The sequence below is a fragment of the Pseudomicrostroma glucosiphilum genome, assembly GCF_003144135.1.
Source record: "Pseudomicrostroma glucosiphilum strain MCA 4718 unplaced genomic scaffold BCV69scaffold_3, whole genome shotgun sequence".
Classification (NCBI taxonomy): domain Eukaryota; kingdom Fungi; phylum Basidiomycota; class Exobasidiomycetes; order Microstromatales; family Microstromataceae; genus Microstroma; species Microstroma glucosiphilum.
In genome coordinates this window covers 93,628-115,094 of record NW_020289915.1, presented here as the reverse complement: position 1 = coordinate 115,094, position 21,467 = coordinate 93,628, and the positions used below count along the sequence as shown (strand labels likewise).

The 21,467-nt window shown below is 56.2% G+C and overlaps 8 protein-coding genes across 8 annotated transcripts; 2 read left to right on the top strand and 6 right to left on the bottom strand.

Annotated features, from left to right (window-relative positions):
- Nucleotides 1–140: 140 nt before the first annotated feature.
- BCV69DRAFT_133553 (hypothetical protein) lies at nt 141–1,277 on the bottom strand. Its single transcript, XM_025489245.1, has one exon. The coding sequence runs from the start codon at nt 1,041–1,043 to the stop codon at nt 207–209; it is 837 nt and encodes a 278-aa protein (XP_025349282.1). The 5' UTR covers nt 1,044–1,277; the 3' UTR covers nt 141–206.
- An 843-nt stretch (nt 1,278–2,120) lies between these two features.
- On the bottom strand, nt 2,121–6,097 carry BCV69DRAFT_306346 (TPR-like protein; the record flags this gene model as incomplete). The annotated part of the gene is made up of 3 exons (XM_025494682.1): nt 5,308–6,097; nt 5,025–5,228; nt 2,121–4,921 (listed from the first exon to the last, which is right to left on the bottom strand). Exons 1-3 carry the CDS (start codon nt 5,801–5,803, stop codon nt 2,121–2,123), a joined length of 3,501 nt encoding a protein of 1,166 aa, XP_025349281.1. The 5' UTR covers nt 5,804–6,097.
- A 1,887-nt stretch (nt 6,098–7,984) lies between these two features.
- On the bottom strand, nt 7,985–10,833 carry BCV69DRAFT_256744 (Cullin-domain-containing protein). Its single transcript, XM_025490609.1, has 3 exons — nt 10,251–10,833; nt 9,980–10,158; nt 7,985–9,899 (listed from the first exon to the last, which is right to left on the bottom strand). The coding sequence occupies exons 1-3, from the start codon at nt 10,770–10,772 to the stop codon at nt 8,060–8,062; spliced, it is 2,541 nt and encodes an 846-aa protein (XP_025349280.1). The 5' UTR covers nt 10,773–10,833; the 3' UTR covers nt 7,985–8,059.
- Nucleotides 10,834–11,826: 993 nt separating this feature from the next.
- On the bottom strand, nt 11,827–12,720 carry BCV69DRAFT_236399 (RNA-binding domain-containing protein; the record flags this gene model as incomplete). Its single annotated transcript, XM_025489919.1, has 4 exons — nt 11,827–12,283; nt 12,358–12,421; nt 12,496–12,552; nt 12,642–12,720. Coding segments are annotated over 4 exons (657 nt in total), but the record flags the coding sequence as incomplete, so codon positions are not given.
- Nucleotides 12,721–14,319: 1,599 nt separating this feature from the next.
- BCV69DRAFT_310947 (hypothetical protein) lies at nt 14,320–16,094 on the top strand. The gene is made up of 3 exons (XM_025494826.1): nt 14,320–14,836; nt 14,904–15,416; nt 15,502–16,094. The coding sequence occupies exons 1-3, from the start codon at nt 14,410–14,412 to the stop codon at nt 16,023–16,025; spliced, it is 1,464 nt and encodes a 487-aa protein (XP_025349278.1). The 5' UTR covers nt 14,320–14,409; the 3' UTR covers nt 16,026–16,094.
- A 229-nt stretch (nt 16,095–16,323) lies between these two features.
- On the top strand, nt 16,324–16,723 carry BCV69DRAFT_297422 (hypothetical protein; the record flags this gene model as incomplete). The annotated part of the gene is made up of 2 exons (XM_025494112.1): nt 16,324–16,429; nt 16,530–16,723. 2 exons carry the CDS (start codon nt 16,324–16,326, stop codon nt 16,721–16,723), a joined length of 300 nt encoding a protein of 99 aa, XP_025349277.1.
- A 294-nt stretch (nt 16,724–17,017) lies between these two features.
- BCV69DRAFT_310945 (acid protease) lies at nt 17,018–18,812 on the bottom strand (the record flags this gene model as incomplete). The annotated part of the gene is made up of 2 exons (XM_025494825.1): nt 17,018–18,236; nt 18,343–18,812. 2 exons carry the CDS (start codon nt 18,810–18,812, stop codon nt 17,018–17,020), a joined length of 1,689 nt encoding a protein of 562 aa, XP_025349276.1.
- Nucleotides 18,813–19,422: 610 nt separating this feature from the next.
- Nucleotides 19,423–21,454, bottom strand: BCV69DRAFT_281117 (clathrin adaptor, mu subunit). The gene is made up of 5 exons (XM_025491864.1): nt 20,895–21,454; nt 20,575–20,799; nt 19,853–20,503; nt 19,731–19,772; nt 19,423–19,629 (listed from the first exon to the last, which is right to left on the bottom strand). The coding sequence occupies exons 1-5, from the start codon at nt 21,229–21,231 to the stop codon at nt 19,553–19,555; spliced, it is 1,332 nt and encodes a 443-aa protein (XP_025349275.1). The 5' UTR covers nt 21,232–21,454; the 3' UTR covers nt 19,423–19,552.
- Nucleotides 21,455–21,467: the final 13 nt, after the last annotated feature.

Here is a 21,467-nt window from a genome sequence, read left to right as displayed (position 1 = left end):
AAGATTTGAGAGCAGCCATACATGTCTGCGTTGACGTACCAGAGCCGTACGAAATGCCCAGACCACGTCACAAAGTGAATGTGAGAGGTGAAAGCACGATACCGGAACATTTGGCCCTAGCAGCGTAATGCAAGGTCAGGAGCCATTGTCAGCGCCAACATGTCGCCTGATTGCCAAATGCTCGCTAAAGGATGCCCCTTTCAGCCTCACCGCAAGGAACAGACACCGCAGAATAATCCTATCCAGCCAGTCATACATATCCATTGTCCCGACTTTGATAAAGGAGACAAGATTCGACCAGTACTGCGATACTGAATCCCTCTCTGAGAAGCTCGCTGGTGGCTTTGAACCCTGTACGAAGATGTTTGCCGTTCCGTACTCGTCATCATCAAATGCATTCTCTTTGTCCTGTGAAAGTGAATGAAAGCATCTCTTCGTTCAGCGTCTCTACAGAATATGTCGGTGCTGCCACCCACAACTTCTATTGGCCAGTCGTCCATTTCAAAGAATTTGCCATAGTCGTTTTGGTCCACGTTGAAGTGCTTCCGCACTGAGTCGCTCAACCCGAGGAGGATGTTAACGATGTGTGCAGCATTTTTGTCTAGTCTTTCAACGTTATTATTGATGCCCTGAAAAGCCCTGGAAACTTTTGGCAGAGCCACAATCTTTCTGGCAGCTTCATCAATTTCCGGCGTCGTGGTCATGGTGTACACTCCAGAATGGAAGCGATCCTTGGCATAGTGCTTCACGTAGTCGTGATCCGTACCAACCCATTCTGGTTCATCGAGATCCTCGAATCTGATCCCGGGCCTCTCTGCCTGCTCAGCTTCAAGTCTCGCTCGCTCGATGTCCGCTCGTTCTTGATTGGTGATGCCGAGATGGCGACTGGGAACAATGGTCCTCAACCGAAGAGGTCTCGTGGTAGGCGGTACTGTTACAAGCCGGAAGAAGAACTTGTAGGCTTGCGAAGCGTTCTGCTGCTCACTGGCTCCGGCGCCAGTATAGGCCTCCGCCTTGCCCTCTGTAGAGGCGTTCGTGAGCATAATGCAAGCACTACCTCGAGGTAGACTATCTCGGGAGAGCAGTAGATGCAGCCGACTCCTGTTTGTGCTTCGGTCGTGGGAGATGATGGCGGGAGAATACGTTTTCTCGTCAAGCACCACAAAGTACTCTTAAAGGAGTGAGAAATTCTAAAAGGCCAGTAAATTCGACGGACCAGTCACATCACGCATGCCAGTGTGGGATGACGTTCAGCTGGAACTTTCGCAGCCTCGTCGTGACGCGGCCCTGAAACACTCAGGCGCCCCTTGCCCGCTTCCCGTCTATGTCGGCCGAGAGGGACGGCTGCGGCAAAAGTAGCAGAAGTTCAAGGAGACCATGGTGATTCTCACTCGGAGCTTGCGCTGCTTCTGGTCTGGAGCGAGTCGGAGAGGTCTGCCGGCCTGTCTACCGGTCTGTCTCTCTCTCTCCACCCTTTGCATCCACGAGTCTCTTCACCCTTCCATCCACGACCAGCCAGCAGCACCTCCCCCCGCTCCCCCTCTCTGCCTCTCCCCCTCTCCTCCACGCTCAACATTCAACACTCAACATCCAATTCATCGAGCACAACCCCAACCCAACTCTTGTCGTGCACCCTCTTAATGAGGAGAAGAAGACTCAGCGCAGGGGAGGCACAGTGAACCTCAGAGAACGAGGTAAGCAAGCAGATTGTATCACGACCTCCCACCCTCCCAACCTTCCAATCCCACAAACTCACAATCCCACAAACCCACAAACTCAAAACGAGTCACGAGCCACGGTCCACAAGCCACAAGTAGAGCAGTAATGGAAATAAGAGCAAGAGTTGCTTGGCAAAGCAAAAGCAAAAGCAAAAAAGGGGAAGGGGAAACAGAAAAACAGGGAAGAGGACCCGATTAGGACTGGCGCTACCTCTACCTCTACCTCTACCGGTGCCGCTACCTCTGTCTCTATCGCTACCGCTGCTGTTCCCTTCACCTGTCCTCCCTGTCCCTTTTGCTCGCTTGCTTGCACTTTGCACTTTGCACTTTCTCCCCACCGAGCTCTTTCATATCTCACCAGTACACGACCCTCAACATCTCGTATAGCCCCCCTTACCTCATCTACTTTCCTTCATCCATCTTAGTTTCATCCACCTTCTCCTTTTCCTTGTCCCCCTCCTCCTCTTTTGCTTCACTATCTCCAGCAGCACCCACCACTGCCGCCTTGACTTCCCCTTCCTCGGCTTCCTCTTCCACTTCGCCTTCCTCCTTGCTAGAATTACCAACAGCCTCCGCCGGCGTGGATGTCGTCGCTACAGGCTCAGCTGCTACAGGGGCTGCCGCTGCTGCCTCTTCTACCGTCTCTGCTTCTGCTGCCGAAGAAGCCTGGTCTGCCCCAACGGGAGCGGTCTCGGCGGCGGTAGGCTCAGCAGGCTTGTCCGCTGCAGCCTCTGGCGTACCTGTAGTGGCAGGGGCAGCTGTGGGGGCTTCCTTCTCCATCGTGGCCTCTTGCACCTCAGAGACGGCAGGAGCTTCAGCTTCAGCAGCAGCAACTGGTTCTGCTACCTCGGCAACGGCGCCCGTCGAGGAAGCCACTTCGTCAGCCGTCGTCGTTGCAGCTTCTTCATGCCGAGGCTTCTTGCTCTGGCTTGGACCTGCTTCAGGAGATCCAGGAGCGCCATCTGTCACAGCAGCCGCCTCGTCTCGACTTGCAGTGTGCGAAGATGGACTCTGCGGCTTGCCATTGAGCCCATCGTTGCCGTTCGTCTCGTCCGCCGAGCGTTTGCCGAGGACTGAAGAGGCAGGCGGGGATGGAGCATCCTTGTCCGCCGACACTGGCTCGGAAGTCTGCACTCCGTTGGCGCTGTCCAGAGGTGGGGAAGGCTGAGCAGCGGGAGCAGGCCGAGGCGGCATAGCAGCAGAGGCAGAAGCGGCACTAGCAAGGCCCAGAAGAGCATCAGCAGCTCCTTCATCGTAGTCCTCATCCACCTTTCTCGACGGTGCAGGACCAGCTGCAGGGACCTCTTCGGGAACATGGCGAGGAGTATGGGGAGCGGTACCAGGCTTGCTAGTAGAGCCCTTTGAGCCACGACTGAGCGGAGGAGACTGGCCTCGGGGAGACTCAGCAGCCTTCTTGTTGCGAGGAATCGGCGAGGCGCCATCGGCTGTTGCCTTTGGCTTTCGAGTTGCTTTCTTGGCTCCCTTGATGGCAGAGGCGGGTCCACCTGGAGGCATCCCACCGCCAGAGATCTCACTCTGTTCCTTCTCTCCTGTGCTGCCATCTGAGCGTCGCAATGGTCGGCTACGATCCAGGGGGTCATAAGGGGCTCCTCCTCCTCCCGCTTCAGAGGCACCTCCTGGTCCACCGTATGCCGGCGCATGATCATAACTGCTTGGTGGCGAATTTCTGCCATTCCCGTAGCGAGAGGATGGTGGCTCACCTCCTCGAGGCATAGCCTGGTGGGATCCACCCCTCTGCCACTCTCGTTCCCTCTCCCTCATATCATGCTCGCGTTCTCGATCCATATGAGATGGTGGCAGAGGCCTGCCGTATTGGTCTACATGACGAGGATCGCTCGGGTAGGCAAGAGCCTGCTGGTTGCGCGGTGAGTCACGCGGGTGAGGTGGAGGCGGGGGAGCAGCATACGATCGGGACATCGAAGGTGATGTTCTCGCTGAGCTGCCGATGGGAGGAGCGTCCATGGGCGCAAATGGCGTCTGTGAAGGACCTCGAATGCCGCGATCATCGATGTTAGGAATAGCAGGAGGTGGACCTCCCCTCTGAGGCATGTCTCGATCGATGCCAGGAGAGTGTCGTCCGCCTGGACCGGGTAGGTCTCTTGCGCCTCCCATACCTTCACCAGGAGGAGGTGGTCCACCTCCCGGTGGCAGAAGTGGTCCGCCAGGTCCTCCATGAGCGTACTGACCCGGAGGAGGTGCACCACCAATTTGTGAAGGAGGACCAGGGGCGATTCCACTGGCATTTGCATACGCAGTAGGGTGAACATCTTGAGGAGTCGGAGCAGACGAGACCTGTTCGCCCTTGGCTTCTGCGTTGCGAAGCAGCATCAGTCGCTGCTGAATGTGCTGATTCTCGGGATCCAACTCCGCTGCTCGTGCATAGGCGTCAATGGCATCGGAGATTTGGTTGTTGCAGGACTCGTAGAGACTTCCCAAATCGAACCAGACTTCGGAGATGTACGGGTTGAGACGAATAGCGCGAGAGTATGCATCAAGGGCATCGCGGAACTGGTTGATCTGATAGTAGAGGACACCAATCGAGCACCAGAAGGTAGGATTCTTGCCGTCCCTGTACACTGCTTGCTGATAGGCCTCGTAGGCCTTGTTGTAATTCTGCCCGGCCATGTAGGCTCGTCCAAGGAGGTACCAGCTCTGCGAGTCATTTGGATCAGATTCAAGACTCTTGGTCAGGAACTGAATGGCCCTCTCTTGGTTCTGGAAGCCGGCATTCGACTGATGGTAGAGCCATCCTAGCTGTTGCAGGACCTTGGCGTGAGAGGGATTCTCAGCAAGGACACGCTCGTAGGCTTCCTTGGCAAGGGCAAAGTCCTTTTGCTGCTCGTAGACGTGCCCAATTTGGAACCAGATGTCCACCTCGGTCAGAGGTCGTGGAGGGTTGCTGAGAATGTAACGGAAGCACTCGAGACTGGCTCCGAACTTGTTCTGCTGTTTGTAAATGATACCCAGCCTGAAATAGATCTCATTGGCCTTTTCGTAGTTGGGGTCCATTCGCACAACGCTGGCAAAGGCTTCTTCAGCGTGTTCTAGACTGCCATATCGGTCATACAAAATTCCGATGCCATACCACAGCTTAGGCTCCTTAGGGTTTGGCAGATGATACAGAGCCTGCTGATAGGCAGTGTAGGCCTTTTGCAGGTCGTCCATCATCAGATAGCAATGACCTGTGCATGGTTGGGGACGAAGCAAAAGGGTCAGGAATCCCGTCATACGCAGACAAGCGCGCCTTGCACGCTGCCGTCTCTCTGCCCTTATATTCTGACTCACCCATGGCTCCCCAGGTCTCTCCGCTCTCTGGCACGATGTTGAGTACTCTCTGGAAGTAGTCGACTGCTTTGCTGAATCGATCTAATGATCGGTGCACGCCTGCAATCGCACTAATGGCAGGGACCGAGTATGGGTTATGCCTCAAGGCAGACTCATAGGCTCCAATGGCTCGATCGAAGTCTTCCATGGATTCAGCAGCGGAGCCTACAGTGTATGGTGGGGAGGAAGGCGATTTGTGTCAGAAGGTAGACTACCGGAAGTCTCACTCTGCTCTTGTACTCACCAATTGCAATCCAAGCCTGCTCATTGGCATGCGCCAGCTTCTGCAGCGTGGACACTGGCTGTCCATCGGCAGGATGACCATGAGCGCCAGGCCCTCCTGGAGCACCGGCGGCAGCAGCAGCAGCTTGTGCCTGGGCCTGGGCTTGTGCCTCAGCTGCCTGTTGTGGCCCCGAGACTACCCTAGCAGAGCCATTGGCCCTGTTTGCTCCACCGCTTCGTGCGACTCCATTGGATTGAATTGGGCCTGGAGGAGGTGCCATGGAGTGGTGATGAGAGTGATGGTGGTGAGAAGGTGGGGGAGGCTGATGCGAGGGTGCGCCAGTCATAGTAGGGGGCGGTGGTGGCTGCTGTTGAGCATAGGCATGGTGAGGAGGAGCGTGCATGGATGGGTAGGGCGGTCCCGCTGGGTGCTGTAGATGCTGCTGCTGCTGCTGAGCTTGCTGACCGGGCGGTGGTGGGAGTGGAGGATGCTGCGAGCTGCCCAGGACTGGCGGCATGATTTCACGTCGCAAAGGACGAGGCAGAGGGGGTAAAAGGAAGGTTCGAGCTGATCAAGACCAAGACCTTGGCCGTGTCTTTGTGGGTTTGTGCAATGTCGAGTCTGGGTGCCCGATTGCTTCCACTTTGCACCACTTTTCCTTTGCTGTCGAGTGAGGAGCAGGGCAGCCACCACTCAGGGCACAGAGGGGCGACCTAAGAGCAATGCAGCAAATGCGATCGGGTTTGCGGCCGCGATTGCCGTTTCCTTGGGCCTCGATTTGAGGAGCAGGGAGAGCCAGGCAGGAACAATTAGTTGCCTAGGAGATGAAGACACTCGGTGCCGGTGACGGCGTTTAGTGCCTGCAAGGGTGGAATAGACGGGGGGGGGGGAGGAATCTGTTGCTCCGGTGCCGGCTAATCGGTTCGGGGGCGCACGCGTGTTCGGACGATTAAATGGTCCTTTTTCTTAGCTCCAAGGGGCGGCACTTTGCTTTCTCTTTGTGCTCTGAAGGGAGGGTATGAGAAGTATTGCAGTCGACGTGGACGAAGAAAGGGCTAGATGATGAGAAAGTACTCGGCCAGCGATGATGAAGATGATGACGACGACGAGGAGGAGGATGACGAGAGGAAGAATTGAGACGGAACGTGTACGACGTGACGATATGGAGGAGATGGTAGTGGTGGTAGTGGGAGTGGGAATGATGATGGTGCGGCTGAGTCCAAGTCACCTCAATCGCGAGTGGAAGTTGCGAAGTTGGGATCTGGTAGGATGGGATAATTATGGTACGTGGAAGGAGAGGGCGGGTCGGGGGGATCTGAGATGGCGAGTGGTGGGAAAGAGAAGGGGGAGTGAGCGAAGGGCGGCAGATGGAGGCAGGGGCAGGGCGCGGGCGTTGCGATGGGATGCGATGCGATGCGAGGCCCAGGAAGCAGCAAGCAGTAAGCAAGATGGAGCGACGGAGCCAAGTGCGCCCCGGCACACACGGGCTCCGCTCCTGGGCGATCGAACGCCTCTTTTTGCTCGACGAGTAGCAGCTACAGCAGCTACCTAAGCCCGCCCCTCGTCGGAGAAGCAAAAAGGGCAGAGTTAAGATCAGCGACAGCAAGCCATGCACTCACTGCCCCTCTGCCCGGGGGCCCATCATCAGAGGACCCGGACATTGGTGTGCAGCCGAGCGGGGATATCAGCCATCCCCCCCATCGCTCGGGTAGGGCGGGGCGGCGGCGGGCCGAAGAGGCGGATGCGCTCAGGGCTGCCCTGCCTGCCTGCCTGCCTGCCAGCACGATGATGCCACGCTCACACGGCTGCCTGAGACTTCGCATCTCAATCAGAAGGAGGAAGAAGCCAAGGCGGCACAAATGACCGACGGATAGACAGACAGTCAGTCAGTCAGACAGACAGCCGAGTCCCGAAAAAAGCCCAGCCTCACTTCGGTGTCCCTTAGACTGACTGCCAACGCATCCAAGCACACGCGCACACAGTGAAAGGGCAGCCTAGGAGGCAGACACTAGCACCACGAGGATCTTGGCAGCAGCCAGCAAAGCAAAACTCCCAGACCTTACCGCACGAAAAGAAGGGGTAAAGAGAAACAGCCGGACATAGATAGTAACCCTATACGTCCTCAGCACAAACGCCCTGCGTCGCGTCTTACCTAGCCCAGCCTAGCATAGCCTAGCCTCACTGTATCTCTTCTTCCGCTTCCGCTCAACTCTCCGCCGGCAAGGGGAAAAGGCAGGACGGGGCCTTCACGGTCTCACTCTATCCAATGCACTGCACTGCCCTGCCCTGCACTCACAACCCTGACACCCCATTCTAGCGTCACCAGTTGCTCTCTCTCCACCTCTCATCTCCGTTGGGCGTGCGTGCGTGCAGGCGTAGTGTTCAGTGTCAGTTTCACTTTCCCCCTTCTCCGTGCTTGCCGCGAATCGGCATACTGTAGTACTCAGACAGATCTGAGTCTCCAAGTCAGCAATCGCTCTTCGCTGTCGCAGCAGCCACCCACTGCCGGCTTTTTCTTTTTTTTTTTGCTCGCGTGGGACGCCTCGCTTCTGCGATTGAGCGCCTTCGGCCTACGCGAGCCGATGGGGCTGGGGGAGCTCGGAGCCGAGCACGGCAGAGGACATGCTAGCGTCCCTTCTATTGGTTAGATTGATCTGATCATGCTCACTGAAAGAATGGACGTCATTGTCGCACACTTGAAGGCGGAAACTAAGATTGTCATTGGATGGCAGTCAACTCTACTGGCTTATTGACTCAAAGCTCAGACCCCCTTCTACGCCAGATATCGATACACGCCCCTCTCTCCCTCCACCCTCTCCATATACTCCTTCTCGATTAGAATTTCAAACGTCTTCTTAATCTCCCCTACGTCAACCTGGAATCGCGCCTTGATAGCATCCACCACATCCTGCAGCAATTCAGCATGCTTGAGCTGCTTGCGAGCTTTCAAGATGCGCACTGCCGCTGCTTGCAACACCAGTCCACGATCGAGGAGGACTTTAGATTCCGTCTGCTCCTGCTCCTCGACTGTTTCCTTCATCTGAATCTGATTGATGCGGATACGATGGCGCTCATTCTTGAGGGACTCGTTGAAGTAGAAGAGGTCCGTATCGTGCACCTCACGTCCTTGTGGGTCCTTGCGTAGGACACGGGTCGGGATTTGCCCACAGGCGAGAGACTGGAGGGTGCGCTTCAGCTCAGACTCTTCTAGGCCAGTCTGCTCGCGGATAGACTCATAGGAGAGCTTCTCTCCCTGACTCAGCCCGTTGAAGAGGAGTAAGACAATGGCTTGGAACTCGGAGACGTGCAGCTCCTTCTCGCCGCACTTGGGGAACGTGCCTTTGAGCACACAGGTCGAAAGGGAGTGAGCCCAGTGCAGCTTTCGTCCGGAGTTGCGGGCAGAGTAGAAGGTGCGGAAGCGCTCCAGAGCCGCTGCCATGGTCGCAGGGATGGAGACTTCGACGATTGGGTACGTTGGCCAGTGGGCTTGTGTGAGCACATTGACATTGAGATCAAAGTCATCACCACCCTCTCCTTGGGTATCCGCCTTGAGCTTGTCCTGCTGAGTAGCGTAGCCCTTCATCATCTCGTCAGAAAGCGTGATGTCTTTCAGCATCGTCTCAAGCCCCTGCGTAAAGCCAGCTCCGCATTCTTCCTTGAGCTTGAGAAGCATACTCTGCTCCGCGTCACTGGACGCAGAGCGGTTGAGGAGCAGACGCTTAGCAAAGTGACGCTTGTAGAACTCTTCGAACATGTCCTTTGCATGTGTGTACCTGAACAGAGCCAGCGCTTCGTCGAGACACTTCTCCAGCTCCTCGTCGGACATGGTTCTGTTTCCACTCTTGAGCTTAGCGTCGAGATATTTCGCACAGAGTTCTGCAACTTTTCCACCACCAGTACGAGAATTGACGACCTTTTCAAAGCCCTCGGTACGTCGCTGCAGGAACTCATCTCGACTTGCAAAGGCTCCATCGACGGTGACATCGATCTTGGTCTTGAAGGAAATCAAGCGTTCGATCATCGTCTCCTCCTCGGCAAGACCGACTCTCAAAGTCTCCTTGTCTGCGTCCGTCTTTGGAGGCTTGGATAATTTGGCAAGGACAGCAGCAGAAGGAGGCGAGACAATTGCGCTTCCCACTTTGAGGATATGATCGAAGAAGATTGTAGTGAGGGGCTTGATGTGTTTCACCGAGTCGAGGTGCTTGTACAAGAGGGACAGCGAGACAAGCGGCGGCTTGTCCTCCTGTAGCAGAGCTGGAAGCCCAGTAGTGAGCCACTCGGCCTTCTTCTTGATGAGCTCATCCCGTGTGATCTCCACCATCCTCTGCTTGCCATTCGAAGTCGGCTCTAGCAGCCACTGGCCCCGCAAAGTCTCCTCATCGATGCGTCGCTGAGTGTGAGCTAGGTAGGACTCGATACTGGCTGCAGATATGACCGCTTCGACTGCAGAGCTATCGGATACGAGCCGAGCAGCTTCGACCTCATAGTAAGACTGGGTGGCGGTGAGGACAGCAGCCTCAAGGTCTGGGTAGGCTTGCATTCGGACTAGCAGGGCAAGAACGGGAGAGTGCAGGGACTTGTACGAGGGACCAGACGAAGACGAGGGCGCAGATCTGGACAATGGCAAATGGGCACAGCAGTCAGTCAGCATTCTGATCATGCTCCTCGCTGTAAGCTTCTACACCACACTCACCTCTCCTGCTCTACAATGGCCGTGACAGACTGCAAGATCTTCGCCCTAATCTCGACGTCATCAATGACGCTATGTCTGAAGGAGTCGAGGAGAATCTCCTGACTTGGCTGGAAGTTGACAGATCGCTGCTTGTAGGTGAAGCCAGAGTCGAGGGGTGCAAGAATGCTCTGAACGATATTCTGTAGATTCAGACAGACAGAGGGTAGATGGGGAAGTGTCAGTGGGAGTGCAGATGCGCATTTGCTTCCTCTATTTGTGCATGGATACTCACGCTCCTCTCTGCCCACCCATCCCAAGCCTTCTTCAGTCCACCCAACCACTGCTCACTTCCTTGGGCATCTGCACCCCCCTGAGCCTGACCAATCTCATCCCTCAACACCCTCGCAAACTCCACGCTACCCCTCTCAATCTCCATCCCTACCTTCTCATATAGCTCTGCTCCCGCTTTGCATACATGGACAAGTGATTCGACGATAGTGTACAATTGCTCATAAGAGTGGGTGTGGGTTGCTGTGTTCGCATTCACAGGGGAGAGGATCGCGCGCAGCGAGCGTGAGACCAGTGCGAGATTCTGCTGAGTATAGCTTGGTTTGAGAACTGGTGCTGCTTTGGCATTGATGACGAGTGTTGGGGTGGAAGAGGTGGTGGCAGTAATGCCTGGAGAAGCAGCGGAGGCCTTCTTTAGCCAGGAGGAGAGAGGATGCTCGTGTGCCGAGGCGGTAGAGGAGGTGGTGCTGGTGGTGGAACGGGCGAATGCTCGAGTGAGAGGACCGTCTGTTGGTATGGCGAGCATCTTGCAGTCGTAGCAGCAGCGGATGAGGGAATGAGTATGGTAACTGCTGCGTCAAGTAGGGAAGAAGGATGGATGAGTGATGCGATTTGGCCGCCTCGCACTTTGCTGACCACAATGCACGGACCCCAGTCAGTCAGCGCTGCCCGCCTCACCTGGCTGGGCAGACGGCCTCCGCCTCCCCCCTTGCACCCACCGTATCCACACTCGCACAGCCAAACCCACAATCAGGAGCAAATCTATATGTTCAAAACAGCCTGGAATGGATCATCGCTATATGAGAGAAGAGCACAGATGGGACCAAGTGCGCAGGCTGAACCCATTATCAGAAGAGAGGAGGAAACAGGGAAGCAGGGTCGAGGCGGAGAAGAGGGGAGCTTCCCATGGCAAGGCAGCTAGGCAAAGCATCGGAAAGATGGCAGATATCGCCAAGGAAGGGGGTCGATGATGGAGAGGTATAGAGAGAGACACGGTACGAGAGGTGAGAAAGCGCAGAGCCAGATGGTCGTGGTCGAGTGGCCAGGCATTGCAAACATCCTCTTCGGTAACTTTCCCTAGGCTATGCACAGCTTCAGTGGTGCTTGATGGCATTGGAGTTCGGCGCAGCATTGAAGGCATTGGAGAGGTAGTTGTTGGTGCTATTGGCGGCTCCGCCAGGGGCAGGCGCAGCACCACCTCCGGACCCATTGTTGAAGGCCGGAGCAGCAGCAGCAGAGTAGAAGCTTCTCTGCTGGTTCCCAAAGGCGCCTGGGGTGGCATTGTTGTTGGTGTTGCCAGTGTTGGCAGCACCATTTCCAACATTCATGCCAGCAAAAGAAGGGAGGTGTCCAAGAGCACCATTGTTGATGCCTGCGAGAGCGGAGACCTGGCCTGCGCTGTGGCCTCCATGAGCTGTCTGCTGAAGACCAAAGCTAGCGGCAGAAGTCGGAAGTGCAAAGCCCGTGTGGTAATTCAAGCCAGCAGCACCGCCAGGTGGTGCCTGGTACATGATACCGCCAAAGACGTTGGGCATACCAGCCATGCCGGCAGTCAAACCACCTACAGTGGGAGCGGCGAGGCCTGCCGCCAGTCCACCTCCGGGGAGCTGAGGGACGATAGAGCCATCGTTGCGGTCCTTGCCCCAGCTGACTCGCAATACTCGACCATGAAGCTGCACACCGCTACCGCCACCGAGATTGCCCAGTTGGAAGATGGCCGTAGCAGCGGCGTCGTGAGAGTCGAGGACGGCAAAGCCATAGCCTCTCTCAGCTTGCAGACGAACCTCGCGGACAAAGGAGATGTTCGAAAAGAGGGCGACGATGTCTTGCTGAGTAGTCATTGGGTGTAGATTGCCCAAGTAGACCGTAGTGTTGTGAGACGGGGCCGCAGCTACAATCTGCTCGTAGCTCATGGGCATTGTTGCCGCTCCCTGGTCGAGTGCAGGGGAGCCACCGCTTCCAGGACGAGTAGAGTGTTTCTGGTTGGCCCAGTTGATGCGAAGAGGTCGAGAGCCCAGCCATTCGCCGTTGAGAGTGCTGCATGGGAGAGAACCAGGAGGTGATGAGCAAGCTTTGTTGCGGTGGCACGGGAACAGGAGCCTCCTACTCACGACAAGGCACGGTGAGCATCGTCCGGGTCTCCAAAGGATGCGAAGCCGTAGCCGCGAGAGCGTCCTGCCGAGGAGTTGCAAAGAGGTCAGTCAAGTGGCAACATACTGCTGCGCCACACATTGGGTGAAGGCACTCACCAGTGTTGGGGTCGTACATTACTCGACACTCGCTCAGGGAAGGGAAAGCCGCAAAAGCTGCGCGGAGGGTAGCATCGTTGACCTAGATGTGGCAAGCATGGCGTACGAAGGAAGCAATTGTGGGTCAATTCATGTCCATCGTGGACGTTGTTCAGCCAGATCGAGACTCACCTCTGGGGACAAGTCACCAATGAATAGACTAGCATGGTGCGTAGTGTCTTCACGCACGCCAAGAGGTGGGACTCCAGCAGGACGGCCAGTGATGATGGGGGGTCCGCTGCCTACACCACACGCGGCAGGTCCTCCAGTGACAGCTCCGACTGCTCCGGGTTGGCCTGCTGGCGCAGCTGTGCCTGCCCTAGCTGCATTGGTAGTAGTGATCGGGGTGCCACTGTGTGGGCTGCTGGCAGCTGGGGCGCCACTGCCGTTCGAGACGGACGTTGGGGCAGTGCTAGACGAAGTAGTGGTAGCAGAAGAAGATGAGGGAGCGGACATCTTGTATAGCTGTCAGAAGGTGAGCGACTGAAAGCTGTGAAGTGATGATGCGATCGCTGCTTTGGCGATGTGATTGTTGGAGAAAGCCTGGATAAGTGATGATTCTGCTGTTGGTGAGTGCTGCTGAGCACAAAGTCTGTTTTTCTTGGATCGAGGGAGGATCGACGAGGATCGTTAGCGAGGTGCGAGGAGGATGGCGAGGATCGATGGATGGATGATGACAACGACGACGACGAGGACGATGACGACGAGGGCTGGGTTGCGAGGAGCGTGTTCGAGGATAGTCGTAGGCCAAGGAGAAGAGGTGGGGTCGAGATGAGGGAAGGGATTGCTCTGGATGGATGGGTGATAAAGTAGCTGGTGAACAAAGCTTGAGGGGGGAACAGCAAGATGACTGGAGAGCAAACGCTGCGTGACGCCGTCCTGCGGTGAGGCACGGCCCGAAGGCGGGGGGCAGCAGGCCTACCGCCGCGATCGGTGGGGATGGTTGGTCGTCCTGAGGGCAAAGGGGCGTCAGGTACGGAACAAAAGCACCGGCACTCACGGGGCCAGGCACTCGGTCAGTCTTCCTCTTCTCTCGTGCGCATGGCTATGCTCCCATGGGTACCACCCTCGCGGCTAGGTAGTGCTCTTCCGTTGCTCCCGGGTAGAGGACGGGTACCACCGGGTCGCATCCTCAAGGCCACGTCCGCCTTTGCCCCGCATCCGAATCAAAATGACCGCTACGGAGTCCGGGGAAGCTCAGGTGGACCGCTACCTGATACTGATACAGTACAGCCAGAGCTCCTCCCTAGCTTCACGGGTATCAATACCCAGAAGAACGACGAAGATTAATATCCGAGGGGCCTCGCGGACCGGGCGGCGAGGTGTGCGGTGAGCGACATAGGGGCAAGGGGGGCTAGCCGCGGCGAACAATCCTTATCCTCCTTACAGTGTCTAAGCCTGAAGACTTCTCCTTGCCCAGACACCCCTTGCTCAGACACCGGCATTTGATCGAGATGGACGTCCTGTGATCGGGCTTCGTCTCTCCTTGAGATGCTCCCACCCAGATCTCGCCAAGAACATGGGTCTGGGAGGCGGCGCAGATGGGGCACGGGGCTTGAGTAATATATCTGCCATTCTCTGGCCGACCCTTCCATTCGAAAAATTGAGCACGATCTTGGCACTTTCCGAGGTTGATATGATTGTCTCTTGGGTGTGGCGGCCTTTTGCGAAGATGAGGGAGACGAGGGCACTTCACACCATCTCGGCCTTCTCGCCCACCTCCACCCCCGCACTCAAAAGTCTTGAATGCGGAAGTGGCCGACGTGTCGCAACTCAGCCTTTCCTCCAATGTATTTACAGTTCGGACCTCTTACCTTGTTCCCGTCCTCATCTTCCATCGACATCGACATCGCCATCTCCTCTGTGAGGTGATTGATGGAGCAGAGCGGCCCAGTGCAAGCGGGCGATGCTTCAACTAGCAACGTGCCATTAGGCCCCACGCTCATCCTCTCGGGCGGGACGGGCTACAATGACCTCGTCTCCGCAACACTACCTTCCCCAACAACGTATGTCCTCCCGATAAGCGATAATGGAGGTTCCTCTTCGGAGATTATACGCTGCTTCGGAGGTCCAAGCATTGGAGATATCCGGAGCAGACTTGTCAGACTCATCCCTTCCGAGGTCACGAGCAATGGCGATGCAACTGGGACCGGAGGAAACGAGGCGCTGCGGAATCTCTTGAGCTATAGATTTCCAGTGGACAATAGCGAAGATGAGATACTGGATGAATGGAAGGAGGTGATAGCAGGGACTCACCATATCTGGGAAGGGGTAGACGAAGTCAGAGGCAGTATCGTCCGAGGTGAGCTGTGCCCGTATGCAGAATCGCCTACCCCAGCAAGTGACTGAGATTCCCTCCTCTGCTCCAGGCTTCATCACACACTTCCACAAGGCCGTATTGGCCACCTTTTCCAAGCCTTTCCCATCATCGGACCCCCTCTGCTCCTCAGCGGCTGAGCCCTTTGACTTGCACGGTCTCTCCATCGGAAATGCCTTCCTCTCCTCCTGCGCCCGCACCTTCGACTCTTTGCAAGCAGCCATCTGGCTCTTCTGCAACGTTGCCAGGATTGACACAAAGCAAGTACGAGCGATACCGTGCGTGGAGACTACCGAGACGTCACACATTGCAGCCCGACTTGAGAATGGACAGCTGTTACTAGGTCAATGCGAGATCTCTCATCCGGCCAAGAAGCGCGAAGGAGACGCAACACCTGCAGTGCTGGAGCCGAAGAAGGCCACGAACGGTCTGCTGACAGCTGTAGAGAGCCTTTCTCTATCGGATCCGATCACGAAGATGCTCAGACCAGTGATATCGCGGACGAACAGCAATCTTGTCTTTAGCAAGGCAGCGGGCAAGAATGCACTACCGAGCAGAATTCAAAGTGAGCAAGCAGTGATTGGCGGGCTGCTCACAATTGGCATGACTGACATCTGATGTACGCGCGTCCACACTCCTCCTCCAAACAGGCATACACTATGCCTTTCCCTCCATTGACGCGGCCGAGGGCCAACTGAGGCCTCAAGCGCTGAGCGCCAATCCTGCCTACCTCGCAGCACTACAGAAGACAGAGACGCTCATCTACTCGTGTGGCTCGCTATACACATCGATCGTACCTCTGCTCGTTCTTCAAGGGGTCGGGGTCGCAATTGCGCACTCGAAGACGATACGGCGTAAGGTTCTCCTACTAAATACACAATTAGATCGCGAGACTGGAGGGTATGATGCTCTGGACTTCATCAGGGCTATCACTCATGCCTGCTCGAGCTCGAGCCCGACCGACCACGAAGACTGTGCTGAGGTGCAGCCTCGACAACTCATGTCTCACCTCGTCTACCATCCCAAGGGGCAGGTCGCAGTGGATGTAGAACAGGTGGAAGAGCTGGGCATCAGCTGCGTACGGATACCGGACCGGCCGGGAAAAGTCGCATTTACCGAAGAAGATGTGAGATACGCGCTGCATGTCATCATGAAGGCGCAGTCAGAGGGCTAGAGGCAAGAATCTCTCCTTGTACTATAGAACAGACGTCCTTTGAAATCGTCAATCGCATATCATCGCATTATAGTGTTGTTTAAGCAGGCAAGCAGGCGAGCCCGATAGCCTGCCAAGAGGCAAAGCCACGTGGGCCCAAGCGGGGTCTCCCGTCCAAATTCTTGCCTCTTTCCGTCAATTGCACTTCCTGACCTTCTTACATCCCAACCATTCGTACGGCTTCCCTCATCTCGCCGTTACGAGCAATCTCATCCCTTTCTCATAAACCTTCCTTCCTCTAAACACGAGTAAAGAGAGTATGGCCCAAGGTTTCAAGCCGGCAAAGGCCGCATCGGCACAGCAGCAGCAGAAGAGGAAACAGACGAGCAGTGTGGCCAAGAAGGCCATCCAGCCAAAGAAGGGAGGTGAGTTGCCCTGCCCATTCCTGGGCTTTCCCATCCCACTCACTATTCCTTATAAACATCACTGAGCTAACGATCTCTTTTTTTGCTCCCCCTCTTCTAGCTCGGGTCTGCCCACCCAAGAAGGCCCCCGCTATCGCCATGGCTACCAAGAAGCGGCAACAAAACGCCTCAGTCGTTGGGCATATGGAGCAAGAGATGATTGGACGAGCGGCTGGTGGTGGACCACTGAAGATGCTCAAGGCGGCGAAGAAGGATGAGGATGAGAAGGATAAGGATAAGTCGAAGAAGAAGTGAGAGGAGGGAAGAGGGGAGACGGTAGAGGAAGGAGAGCTGGGAGAGACAGGGGTGAGTCGTCTCCGGTAGATAAGAGAGGTGGCGGAGAGCAGGCTTCGCCACTTCACTGTACTTGTACACGATCATCAACGACAATGTCACATCAGATACAAAACATCAGATGGTGAGGCTCATCCAGGACAGTGCTTCGAATTGGGCCATGCTACATGACTGAGGGTTCGGGAATGCAAGCCAATATCCTGATCACAAGCGAATAAACAGCGATTCCTGCGCCGAGGTGTTGCAGTCTTATCATCACGGTTCAACGACGTCTGCTCTCTTCGCTACGCCCACTTTCCTCCCACTACCGCCCTGTTCGGACCCTCCTGCATTATCCAACACGACCAAAGCATTCTTGAAGAAGACGCCTCCAAGGACGCTATACCCGGCCGAAGTAGGCTGGAAGGCGCTCAGACACAAGTCCTTTCTCCCTCCCGTGAGAGAAGTCGGGTAGGGCTGGTTAGGCCAAAAGACAAAGTCTTGCGGAGGGATTCCGAAGCGCGTGCGGCCGAGCGAGATGTAGAAGGGCTGGGTACGATCCTCTGGCGGCAGCTCCAAATCGTACTCCTCCAGACCGGTCCGACATGGGACCAGCCAGGGGTTGGCGACCGGCACCACGCTCTCACCTCCGATGTCCCTGCGAGTAGAGTTCAACGCAACGAGCTCGTCGTCGCTCGCGGTGGCCGAGCGTTTGAAGCTGCCGTGGATACGACTGTTGACCGCATCAGCAGCAGGGGCGCTCAGTAGGATCAAAGCTGTACCTGTGTCGAGTACAACGCGCCGCCGCTCATCAGCAGGATCGCTCACGTTGTGGTATTCGTCCTCTCCATGGCCCATGGACAAGCCATCGAAGACGACGCCCCAGAATGTCTGCGACTGCACGTCCATCCACACCAGTGGTCCACGCTGCGCTTTGCTGTCGACGGCACCGAAGAGGTAGCTCCCTCCTCCGCCCTCGCCCGTGCGTCGATCAGCCTTCTGCAAAGCAATGGACAGGTACGGCTTTCCCAACAGGTCGTCATCGATGGCTTTTTCGAAGGGTGTGTTCCACCCGCCGGGAAAATCCCTCCTTACGACGCGACTGGGCAAGAGACCTACCAGGCCCTCCATCTTGCGTTTTTCGCGACTGGGGCCCGTCAACGAAGTCGCAAGAGCCAGATTGACGTCCGCCACTTGTAGTGTCGACGAGAGCTGCAGAGTGTCGTACCCGACATAGCCAAACGTCTCTGCCTTTGCAGAGCCGTACGAGGCGTTCCAGGGCGTGCCTGCAACGGCGGAAGTGGCTCTCCTCGCTTTCCCCTCCTCGTCCAGTGTGCGATTGGCGAACGTCAAGGAGCGCTGCGGGTCAAAGTAGTCGTGATCTCTTGGGTAGCAGCACGAGGGAGAGTAGAGCCAGCCGCCGGCGGAGCCGCTGTCGAGGACCACTTTGAGCTTTTGAGCAGGTGTGCCGTAGCCAATCTCTACGAGCCACTCGCTGTTGAAGGGTAAGGAGGAACGTATCAAATCTTCAGCCTGTCAACATCCCTTCTGAGAGTCTGCAATGCACTGTTCCCTTTCATCAAGTCCAGAGGTATACGCACTTGTCCCTCTCTCCATCTTCAGCCCGCAGGGCATGGCTCCCTCCGTAACTCCACGACCGGCCATCTTGAGCACCTCTTGTCTCCCACTTTTCCCTCCGCACTGACCCTTCCCCAGCTCCGTCCCATTCCGCACGGCCTCTTGTCCCTGGCTCATGCGGATGGTGCAAGACGGCGCTTGCCCTTGCTGTCAGTTTTGCTTGTCCAGCCTGATGTTCCCAGACGCTCCGCACAGGCTCGTGGAGGACATTCAGACGATGTTGCTGTTGCTGTTCTTGTTTTGCTTGTTGTTGCTCCCGCGTTGGCAGTTGTATTTGCACTTCCGGCTGACTTTGACTGTTGAGCGGTGCAGAGGCGACGCACAACGAGGAGCTCCCCAGGACCAGCAAAGCCAATATCCTGGGAAGGAGCATGAGGGAGCTGAGGCTTTTACGGCGCTGGCGAAGCTGTCGAGGAGCTGGCGGGATGGCCATGTTGTATGCAAGCGTTGAGACCTGGCGACAAGGCGACTCCAAAGATGACTTGGCAGAATGCGAGGCCCGGTTCGTCTGATCTTGACCAGCACGCCGAGCAGCGAGGTAGCCTCAGAGGTACGGTGATAGAGGCTCGTCAGACCGGCACGGCACTGCACGGCACAGCACGGCGCGATACGGAGCGACTACAATGTATCACGCTTGAGCCGCGGCGAGAGCTGAGCTGAGCTGCTCTGGGAGTCGGGATCAGAGTCAAGGTCTTGGTCGGACGAGAGGAAGACGACCCCAGTCAAGGCCCCAGCCTCGATTCGTCCGTCCAGTCAGTCACTCAGTCAGAAGGCAACCGCCCAGCCTCAAACGGGAGCCACGACCGCAAAGCCTAAACCCTCCTCTTGCTCCTGTCCTCTCTTGCTCCTTGCTCCTTGGCGTGTGCCGTGTGCCGTTTAGCCCGGCAACCCGCCAAGGTCAATACTGACATTAGGTACCAGGTCCCAATGCAGGTACAAGTTCCAGTCCGGCAGAATGTAGCCTTCAGGGGCTGGGCGTGCGGGCCGTGAGGGGTACTCAACCAGGGGGTAGGGGGCAGGGAGCAGGGGAGGGGCCGATGCAGGTAGACTTCTACAAATACATACATTGCTTTGGCCCTTTGGCCTTTTGGCCTTTGCTTCACTCCGCGTCGCGGCGTACCGCTCAGCGTGATACATCGCATCACCGTTGGCTACCATGTGCAATAGACCTCACTAGATTCGAATGGCATAGCTCGACCCACTATTGCCTCCTGCCCGGGATACGTAGCGTACCCATTTCACCGATTGGTCTGCACGAAGAGAGGGAGAGGATACAGCGTAAGGTCAGATGACAATCCTTGTATTGTATTGTAGTATGCCTCGCAACTGCTGCGAGGTTGGGGATGCTCACATCCTGACTTCTCCCACACTTTGAGGTAGCGTACCAGCAGACCTGCAGGAAGAGCAAGAAGAGGATATGAGGACAAGTCAGTGCAGGCCGTAGATGCCGTTGTGCAGAGAGGTGCTACTTACCACTGGCCGTGAGCATCAACACCTGGAAGTCCATCTCAATCGGCGGGCGACTCCACGCCTTCCTAACAGTGACCTGACTCAACGTCGCCTCTGCCTGTAGACTTGCGTCTCCCATTCCCTGCATCTTTGGAATCTTCCAAACAATCGAATTATCCGCCGAGACCCACTTGGCTTTGCCTACCGCCACGGAGCACTTGACCGAGGTGGTATTGGGCGGTGTGGGGATGCGCAGCACAATATCTGTGCCGGTCAACTTCGAGTCGAAGTTAGCCTTGAGGTGAACCATGTACTCTACTTTCGACTTGCCGATCTCCTCTACGATGGGATGCACCTTGAATGGCAGATTGACATTCGAGGTAGAGCGATACCTCATCAGCTCAAACTCTCCGTCCGGGGGCGTGAAGCTGATAGAGCGGTCCGAGTCGTACTTGTTCAGCTTGACACATTGGTGGAATTGGCAGTCGTCGAGCTCTACTGCGCCGCCTGCGCCCATGCCTTCACCACCGACTCCATCCCCTGAACCGGTGTCGAGCCGGTCTCGTTTGCGGTCGAGGACGAGCTTGTCGTTTAGGCCGAACTTGCACTCTGGCATGCCTGTCAGGTAAGCTCGCATGAGGATTTGACCATCGACGTCCGCTCTCAGTACAGTGCCTGGCGGAAGAGCGGGAAGTATGTTGCTGTCAGTAGCTACACTTGTACCCTTGCAGCAGGCGACTAATCACCTTTTGTGCTCATCAACAGATTGACGTTCTCCACGACGTCGACAAACGCCTCATTCTTGCGGTACTTGACATCTGCTCTCCTCCAGCTGGTAGCTCCCGTAGCCTGGATGGTAATCTTGGCCGAGTCTTCCCTGACTGCCTGCTCCGACTTGACGCCTTCGGTGGTAATGTACATCTTGAGCGTGTCCGTCTCCGAAGTCTGTGGGTATCCAAAGTCGAGAATCTCTGCCAGAAGGGTAAGGCAAAAGGGGCAAATCAACCGAATCAGCATCTTCGGCTTCGTTGCTTACTCTTCCAACTCGACGCGCCTTTCCGCTCACCATCTAGCAGCTCGTAAATGAGCACAAAGTTATTCTTGACACTCTCCTCGTCCAACTTTCCAAAGTAGCTCCTACCAATATTGATCAACCTATAGCAAAACTCAAATACCAATGCCGCGTTCGCATTTCCCTTTGTCACTGCCACCAGATAGAGGTTCTGATGACGAACATGAAAGAAGGAGGTTGAGCCTAGAGTGATGATGGGTGAGCGTACAGAGGGGTTGGATACAACTTGGATGCGGAAGATGTCGGCTATGCTGCGCTTGAGGTCGTTGCGGAAGAGGCGGGAGATGAGGACGTCGCCTTTTTGATTGAAGATGAAGAAGGCGGAGATCATCGTTGCGGGCAGACTGGGGTGGGAGGAAGGGTATAGCTGAGAGGGGTGGACAATGCTACCTAGGGCTCTGGCAGAGCAGGCCGGTCAAGCGCGGTCAAGGTATGGCAATGGCTAGGCAATCGCTCGACCTAGAGGAGGAGGAGACGACGGCAGTGATGCTGCAGCTGATTGTAGCGGAGACTTGCAAGTGAGCGCAAGGGGGAGTAGGGAGTCGTACGGCGATGGTGCTGGAGGAA